General features: G+C 49.6%; 1 protein-coding gene across 1 annotated transcript; it reads right to left on the bottom strand.

Moving 5' to 3' along the window:
• Positions 1 to 299: 299 nt before the first annotated feature.
• Positions 300 to 1,871, bottom strand: HOXA13 (homeobox A13). Its single transcript, XM_033077658.1, has 2 exons — positions 1,199 to 1,871; positions 300 to 590 (listed from the first exon to the last, which is right to left on the bottom strand). The coding sequence occupies exons 1-2, from the start codon at positions 1,869 to 1,871 to the stop codon at positions 346 to 348; spliced, it is 918 nt and encodes a 305-aa protein (XP_032933549.1). The 3' UTR covers positions 300 to 345.
• Positions 1,872 to 9,073: the final 7,202 nt, after the last annotated feature.

Here is a 9,073-nt window from a genome sequence, read left to right on the forward strand (position 1 = left end):
TCTCAGAAAATCTCGTCTTAATTGAAAGTGTATCTCTTGGAGCTGGACGTGTGGGCTGTACAGTCTGTCAGTGATACTGGCTGGCTTGGCTGTTTGGGATTTCAGGAGAACTGTCAGTTTTCACCATTTTGCTACAGCAATATTTAAAAAAAAAAAAAAAAAAGGAAGAAGAAAGAAAGGCTATAATTCCAAAGATACAGATCTCTTGTTCTGAAAGAAGAGGTTCATTGTCTTTTCTCTTTTTAATTATTATTAATAATTACTTTAATCTGAACACACACCAAAAAAAAAAAAAAAAGAAAAGTTCTGAAACTCTTGAATTGCTGCTTCTCCATTTTTAATCCATTAACTGGTAGTCTTCAATTTGTTGATCACTTTTTTCTCTTTGACCCTTCTGTTTTGGAACCAGATTGTGACCTGTCTCTCTGAAAGATTTGTAGTCGCCGATATCCTCCTCCTCTTGTCTTTGGTTATGAATTTATTTGTAGCATATTCCCTTTCGAGTTCTTTTAACTGGACCTTTGTGTAAGGCACTCGTTTCTTTCTTCCACGTCTGTACGAGTTCGCATCCGAGGGATGAGAAACGACGTCTGAAACAGAAAAACCATGCAGGGAAGCGTTAGAAAATCGCTCGAACCGGTTAGGACATCTTCAAGTGGTACTAGGGTTGGGGTTAGAGCGCACTCCTCCGCCTGCCCCGCTCCGCTTTAGCTACTAAAGCCCGGCTCAGAACTGGGGATTCCTCTTTCCTGGCCGCCGCAGACAGCTTTTAGGCAGGGAAAGACTCACTTATGTCAGACAGACAAATAGTAACAAATTCAGGGACTCTGGGAAGGACCGAGAGGGGCTGCAGGGATTTACACAGCTCGCGTACTTCGTGGTCTATGGAAAATAATACCACAGACCTTCCCGCGGCCCTTTTCAGCTGTTTCCTCTCCCGGGGCCGGCGCCGGGGCCGGCCAGGCGAGGCGGGATGTGCCGTGCGCCGGCGGGGGGCAGGGGGCGGCACCGGTGCCGTTCCAGCGGCGCTGGGACATGTGTGGACCGGGACGGGATGGGACCGGGGACGACGGGCGGGACGGCGAAGGGTCGGCCCGGGGGGTTATCACGGAGCCCTGCCTTGCCGGCGGGATAGCCGGGAAAGGCGAGCGGGGCAGGATGAAAAGAAGAGACAGGGGGAGCCATGCAGGTGTATTACCCGGGAGGGTGGATTTCCAGAGGTGAGGCGGCTGGCTCTGCTCCTTGGGGCAGTACACTTGCCCGTTCCACCCGTTCGTGATGGCCCAAGGCTGGTAGCTGTCCATGGGGAGAAGGGGGTCGTGGCGCGGCTCGCCGGGGCCGCCGATGGCGGGCACCACGGGCATATCCAGATAACCGGGCACCGGCTGGTAGGGCCCGGCGGCGTAGCCCTGATAGAAGGCGAACTCCTTGGCCCGCGACGTGAACTCCTCGCCGGAGACCGAGGTGTCCATGTACTTGTCGGCGAAGGTGGAGGCGGGCTGGGCGCAGGACTTGATGGCGTTGTGGTGGGTCATGCGACAGGGGTAGTAGCCGCTGCCGAAGTAGCCGTAGGGCAGCGCGGCGCCGGAGGAGCTCTGCACGGCGGCCGAGCAGGGGCTGCACTGCTTGACAGTGGGCTCGGCCATGCCGGCGGCGGGGGCCTCGCTGGAGGTGTAGGCGGCGGCGCTGGGGGCGGCCAGGGGAGCGGGGTGAGCCATCAGGTTGCGGCAGGGGTTGGCCGCCGCCGCCGCCGCGAAGTTGCTGCCGGCGTGAAACCCGTCCATGTTCTTATTGATCTCATCCAGGCTGTTGTCGTAGAGGAACATGACGGGCTCGATCCAGCGGGGGTGGAGGAGCACGGAGGCTGTCATAGCCCGCTCCGCATTGAGACTAGTGGCTCTTTTTTAAAAGCCCCAAAGACTGAAAAAAGAGATACTCAATCTCCGGGACTTGACCAGGGCTGACGCGCCAGCGTCGCGCCAGGCCGGCCCTCATTGGCCCGCCCGGCCCCACGTGATATGCAAAGCAGCTGATAAACATCTGAGGGAATAAAGTGGAGATAATTAAATAACGCAATCAGCGCGCGGGGCCGGGTCCCGGCCCGGGGCGCGGGCACGGGCACGGGCGCGATCCCGCCGCGGTCCCGCCGCCGCGCGGGACGAGGGCGCCGGGGGGGGCCCGCCCGTCCCTCCTCCTTCCCTCACTCCCTCCCTCCCTTCCTCCCTCTGGCCCTCCCTCGCCACCGAGGCGTGAGCTTTTTGGCCCCGTTGTTGCCGCGGCGCACCCCCCGAGGCGCGGGGCTCCCCTTGGCACCCCGCCTGATTTCTCCTTGCGCCGCTTTCCTTGAGCCCTCCCCGCCCCGAGCGCCGCGGAAACCCCGGAGGCCTCCCCTCGCCTCGGGGGGAAGATGAGCCGCACCCCTTCTACCCCTTCCTCCGCCGGTCTGAGCCGCCGCCTCTCCCCGGGGAGCGCTGGCGGGGCCCGGGCCGGGTGACGCGGAGAGCCCACCGCAAGCTGAGGGAGGAGAATCGTTCCCCGCGCGCAACGCTGGGACACATAAGGCTGTGGAAACGGAGCCTCCCGGGGTCTTTTCTGGGTGTTTTCCTCCTTCCTTCCCGCCCGTCGAAAGCCCAAGACCCATCTCACTCCTCTCGCCACAAAGTCTGAGAAGTCAGATAAGAGGAACGGACCGGGAAATCCCCATTTTATTTATTATTATATTTTAGGAAGGTCTTGGGAAGGGGGAGAGTTAACTGGATATTCATCGCGATACTGCTGTATTATTTGTTGCCGTAATAATAAAATCCTGGGCCTACGATTCGGCTTGAATCTTTTTCGACTGTAATGTATCACGTCGGCTTGCATGGTGTAGGCACGGACCCACGGCGGTTTTTGTATGTATGTGTACTGGAAAAACAAAATGGATTATCGGCTGAAAAATAGGGGGTTTTTTTGAAGGCCGTACCACTTTGCAAGTGAATGTTAGAAAAAAAACCCAACCCAAGATCTCCGTTGTCTTTTCGGGATGAATTTTTTCATAGGGTGAAATAATTTCAATTTTTATATCCTCTCACCGGCGAGGATGCTGCTCTCCCCCAAGCTTTTCGCGCACAGCCTTGAACCCAGAACCCTGCATCAATGAGCTATCAATAAACTTGACCTAAAGCAGCGTTCATCTCATCGTTAACAGCTCTCAACCCTCACGCGTGTGTACAAAATACCACAAATACTCCCATCCTGAAAACTAATTTTTTTCCCCCAATTGCGTGTTGCTTTGTTTTGAGTCTGACAGCTCGGCGTATTTATTATCCTATTGTGCTTTCCATTGACGTTGTAGCATTGTTTTGCCCTCATGGCTACAAGCACAGAGCAATCCCGGGACGTACATTGTTACCGAGCAGGCTTTTCCTTGCCTAGTGCAGAGCTGCCAGCCATGAGAATAGCTCTTTGGCGCCCAAGGATATTTTTTCAAGGTGCTTTTTCCGTGCCATGAGTTGCGATACCTGAAGTCTCTGTCATCCCCCAGCTAATTTGGCAGCATTTAGCCGCTTTTTTCCTTCATTGTAGCCAGTAAAATGTTCCCATTTTAACTTCGCATACTCTTTTCCGCATTTTTCCTTATGGCCAAAAGCAAATATTTATTCCAAGCATATTTTCCCTTTTCTTTCAGGCTCCAGTTTTGAAACCTGTGGATTCCCCCGGCCAAACATTGCTTGACTGGCATGAGTTGGTTCGGTTTGTTTCCCTCTTTTCTCGAGGCAGCTTCTGAAAATCGCTTTGCGGGACGAGGGAGAAGTGGGAAGGGGAGCCAGCTCTATGGGGCAGCGCTGTTTTACATACGGGTTAGACGCGGCTAGAGGCCAAGGTCAAGTTGAAAGTTGCAGTCTAGCCAATGTGAGAACTGTCATTCACAGCCCGAAGGTCTGTCTGATTTGTCAAAAAACGGGTAGCCATGAGAACTCCAATCTCTCCAGCTCCCCTCTACCCCCCTACCCAGCCCACCCCCAGTCTCCAAGCTCCCCTCACCCTCAGCCGCAGAGAGTTTCTCGCTTATCTGCCTCTACTTTTCCAGCTCCTTTCCATAAGGAGGGAGAAGTCATGAGAAACAGCTTTCAGACCCAGTGCAAACTGTACGAGTAGTGTGTGGAGGGTGTCAGGGTGGGGGGCTGTGGGGGGCAAAGGGAAGCATCCGGTCTGCTGACTTTTGGTGGTTGTTATTTTGTTTTGTTTACCCTCCTGGGGCTGTTCCAGCCCTGTGTGCTAAAAGAAGAAGGGAAATTAGATTAGACAGCTTACTTTTCTCCCTTCTCCGCATCTCTTACTCACTCTAGAGGTCTATTTAATAATTATGGAAGAAGGCCGTGCTTTTCACTTATAATAAGAGCAGTTTTCTTTCCCTGTTTGCCATGATGTGACGATACATCATTTCGGGAACGGGACTGTTTCCTCAAAATAGGGAAAAATGACATCCGCAGGGTACGTATGCACCATCAGAAAAAAAAGTGTTGTCGGACACGGGATTTCACGCTTTGTTTTGTCTTCCTAGTTTAGATGGCGTTTAATAAATTATCGACACCGAGAGAGGAAAGAAGCTATATTTTATGCCCACGATACTAAATTTTAATTCCTCAGCTATAATTTCTTCCTGCCTTAATGGGTATCTGCCATTAAATATTAGAAAGGAACCGTGAGGACTGAAGGCATCGGGCAGAACAGATGTTCTTCGAAAATCGTGGACCTTGTAATGAACACCAAGTATAAAAATACTCCCGAGCCTACCCACCCTTGCCTTGAAAATACCATTCCCTACCACTTGTGGAAGAGCTTTTCCTTTTTACAATGCAAGTCTTGGGAAGAGTTGGATAAATTAGACAAAACTAAGGAATTTACTTGAACAGTGTTTGATTTGAACGTCTTTGGAAAACTTAATTGATGATTAAATGCTTCCATGCATGCAACCGACGGACCAATCAAAGTTTCTTCCAATTTTTTTTTCTCTTTTTCTTGTGAAATAATGTTAGAATACAGGACACACGAGCGCATGGTAGAACCATAGCAATTTCCAGGATAACTGATGCAAACCTCCGAACTGCTTTGCATTTATATGGAGTGTGAAACAACTTGGAGAGAAACGCATCTGTTGAATCGTTTCCTCTAAAACGAGTATTAATTCCTGGGGGAGCGGGACGATGAACAACCATGATCAGTAGCAGGAGGATTTTAAAAGGTCCTGAATCTTTTCATAGGCAGGCAATTTCTAACTGATGGTAGTCTCCCATCGCGCTACACGGCTGTGCTCATCTCAGGTATTACAAAATGCTGAAGTGGCATATTTTAACCTCGTTGCATCGAGAGTGGTCAGAAGCATTTCACCCACTTCGCAGGTGTAAGCGAGAGTGGAATTTGGCCCTTACAAGTGCTTTAAAACAGGTTACTGTGTGTGTTCTTGACGCCATGAAGCTAAGAATAGTCTTGCCAATGAGGACTGTTGCAATATGGCCTTAAACGTGAAAATATAAACTGTTTTAAAACCTCTTTATGTGATAGGAATATGGCCACTCATCCACTTCTAAAGGGGCCCTAAGATTTCTCTTGGAGAAACCAGAAATCCTTTCAGTTGAAAGGCAAGTTTTAAAAATACGAGGTTTGTCGGTTCAGTATGTAAAAAGCCTTTTCCCCTCCTAGACCCGTCTTTGTGTGATAACACACACGCACCCTCCGCAGCTCTGCCGTGGGAATGCCTTGCTGAGGAGAATGCTGATTTCTTGTAGGTTAATCACAATCTACTAATACAGAAGAAAAAAAACCCCACAAAAACCAAAACCCCCCCAAAATCCAACCCAACCCCAAACGGTTGCCCAAAGAAATCCACTCTTACTTTTTCATGCATTGCTTAGAGCTAATTAATAAGCATGAAGGAAAAAAAATCGCGTCTGATTACTGAAAATATGTTTGTCACGGAGTTAAATCCCTCTAAACCCGCTAAAATATCTTAGCTGATAAAGGAGGAGCGAGAGGGTGATCTTAGTCACTAATAATAATCGTCCTGCAGAGCTCAGGATTCTTGGAAGAAGCGGGAGGAAAGCGATAGCAGGAGCAAGAGCCTTAATCGAATTTGATTTTCATGAGCAAATGAAATTTACCTGCCAGAAGAGTAATTTGGAGCAGTACTGTCACCAATGTTCTTTTCCACAATTTCTAAAGCATCAGGGATTGAGATAAACATTCCTCAGTCCGTTTTAAATACACTTTGTCTTTCAGGATATTCATGTGTTTCTAATGGAACTAAGCAGCTTTACGAGCGGGTTTCGCAGGACATCTTAACTCTCTCCCTCCCACTGCGTGCTAAGGGGGGTGCTGTGATAATTACAAAATAAGAAGAATTTGTAATAGCAAATGCAAAAGGGGAAGAGCTCTGGAAAATTTATGAAGGCGTCCTAAAAATCCTCAGGCGCACACGAGATCCGAATCTATCTATTTCAGTCGACCCAAACATGCAAACAGCACTTCCTATGAGAAAGGTGTGCTGGAAAACAATGTCACTGCTTTCACCCGAAGTTTGGGACGTGGTCTAATCCTAATGCTGCCAGATTTCAGAAGATCGATTCACTCAGTGTGTTTTTTGGGTTTGGTGTTTTGCTTTGGATTTTTTTTTCATATTTAATCTCTAGAAAGAGCGCTGGAAGTCTTTCACGTGATTAGAAATTAAAATGAGGATTATCGTGAAATGCGTCTCGCAGGCGAGGTCTGTTTTCTAATTTGTTTTGCTTTGCTTTACATCTTTTTCCATAGTATTTTCGGGAGGAAAGGGGTGTGCGAAAGCTTTCTGTTTGTATTTGGCGGCTGAAAGCAGCTGAAACCTGGCATTAGATATTCGTAGTCCACAGAAAATATTTTACTTGAACTACCGTGTAAATGCAGTGATAAGGAGAAGCTTTTGCCCGCTCTCTGTCAGCCACAGGCTGCTTGAACATAGTGATAATGCCCTTCTACCCCTTATAATTTCAATTAACTTTACCATGCAAACTGAGACGGAATTATTTGCCCTCAGGTCTACTCTCTCGCACCAAGGGTGCCGAGAAAGTTTTTATTTTTCCTTTAGCAAATTCTGATAAGGAGGAGGCCTGGCTGGCCGTGCAGTAGTTTATCTGGTAGATTCCATCTTCTAGTTGAAATGTTCTGAATGTGTAATAGCAACAGATGACAAAATTATACTCAAGTTACTGTTCCTTGATTTTCTTTGGTTTATCCTCATATTTTCGAGATTCAGCATTTTAAGGGTAAATTAATTTCTCACCTTAGGTACCGGTAGGTCACACTTTTGGAAAAAGGAAAAGAAAAGAAAAGAAAAGAAAAGAAAAGAAAAGAAAAGAAAAGAAAAGAAAAGAAAAGAAAAGAAAAGAAAAGAAAAGAAAAGAAAAGAAAAATACAGTAAGCTACAATAACATATCCTCTCTATTTCTGCTGTGAGCTTGTAATAATTGCTACCACATGATCACATGGTGTATTGTTGCAGGCTGATTACAATTAAACTTATCCCTCCACCTTTTTCATTAGAGGAAGGAAAAAAAATGTTCTTCCTGAGCTTCAGGCCCATTTTGTGCTGTTTTATTTCCTTTTGAAAGGCTGTCGGAGAGAAGCCGAAGTCTCTCTTTCCTTTACCGTGCGAGAGAAAGCGTTTCCAAAGAGCCCTTCTCACCATAACTTTCTTGTAATAGCGTGACATTTACACATTACGTCCGACCAGGGGGGCTCAGGGGCAGAAGTGGACGCTACTGCTCTCTGCAAGAAGTTGTACAGTATTTTTTTTTTTTTCCCCGCGCTGAACCACCCTAAAGTCGTATCTTCACCTAGGGAAATGAGGCTCTCAGTGTTAAACACGTCTGTGCGCGGTATCTAGAGGAAAAAAATGAAAAGGAGGGGGGCTAGAGAGAGAGAAAAAAAAAATCATACAGGAAACATTGGACATGTTTGCCTTTACTGGAAGACAGCTGTTTGAGTACATTCTTCAAGAGCGTTTTTTGGTTCCCTTTTCAGAAGTGGTTTGAGTGATTAAAACATTGACTTGATGGAGGCAGTTTATCTCTAATGTCTGGCTCTGTCTCACAGCTCTTTTTCCTCACTTTTTCAGCCCTTTGCTCCACTGAGACTGTACATACCCGGGGCTGTATTCACGGCTGTCTCAAGAAATACCTTTAGAGGTACGGGGACTCACCGCACTGACAGGAGGGGAGGATGGCTCTAGCTGGAAGATAACTGAGCCACGAGTGGAAATCTTGCCAGCGGAGAGGGGAAAAAACAACCCCAACTTCAACAACCAAAGCCAAAACACACCGGATCTGGCAAACCCCTGCACTTCTTGCCAAATGTGGTGGAAAGGGGCGGGAGCCGGCTCTGGAGAAGTCCCCTGGCCTCCGTCCCATTTCCCTCTGGCTCCTCCAGCAGGCCGGGTGGTTGCAGGAGCTGCGGGCTCGCCCTGCCCTCAGCCCGTGGCCCGGCGGGGAGGGCCCGTGCAGGGAAGGCTCTCCACGCCCGCCCGGCGCCGGACCCAGATCGGCGGCCGCCCGGAGGCACACACGCACCTGTGCCCGGCCGCTGCCGGCTGTGTCCCGGGGCAGCCCCGCGGTGCGGCCTCGGCAGCTCTCCATGAGTCCTTCCACCGCCTGGAGCACGGACGGGGATGGTTTTTGGCAGTTTGTGCTTCCCTGCTCTGCGGGCGTATGGAGGGGCAGAGGGTGAGGAGGGAGGTGCGTGGCCGTCAGCGCCGTGAGGAATCGGCACCCACGGGCAGCGGGCGAGCACACCTGGGACGAGAGCTGTGTCCCCTCGCCCTGGCTGGTGTGTCTGTGTGACCGCACGCGTGCCTCTCGCCTTGTCACACCCTTTACTCATCCCTCTGCTGGAGCAAGGAGGGGAGCAGGGTCCTCTCCCACCCCTAAGCGCATCCCACCTCTGGCTTGGCTAAAGCCGCCTTCTTGCGTGGGTGGGACCCCGCAGGGACAGCCCCGGGGACACGTTTCACAAAAAGCAATGCACCATCTGCACGGATCTGTGATCACTTTTGAGCAGGAAG

This window comes from Catharus ustulatus, chromosome 1 (genome assembly GCF_009819885.2).
Source record: "Catharus ustulatus isolate bCatUst1 chromosome 1, bCatUst1.pri.v2, whole genome shotgun sequence".
Lineage (NCBI taxonomy): Eukaryota > Metazoa > Chordata > Aves > Passeriformes > Turdidae > Catharus > Catharus ustulatus.

Bases quoted from the DNA above. Each gene is read 5' to 3' on its own strand.
- HOXA13 (XM_033077658.1), bottom strand. From the start codon at position 1,871: ATGACAGCCTCCGTGCTCCTCCACCCCCGCTGGATCGAGCCCGTCATG. The intron at 591-1,198 runs GTAATACACCTG...TTTCTGTTTCAG, and splicing joins CTGGAAATCCACCCTCCCGG to ACGTCGTTTCTCATCCCTCG.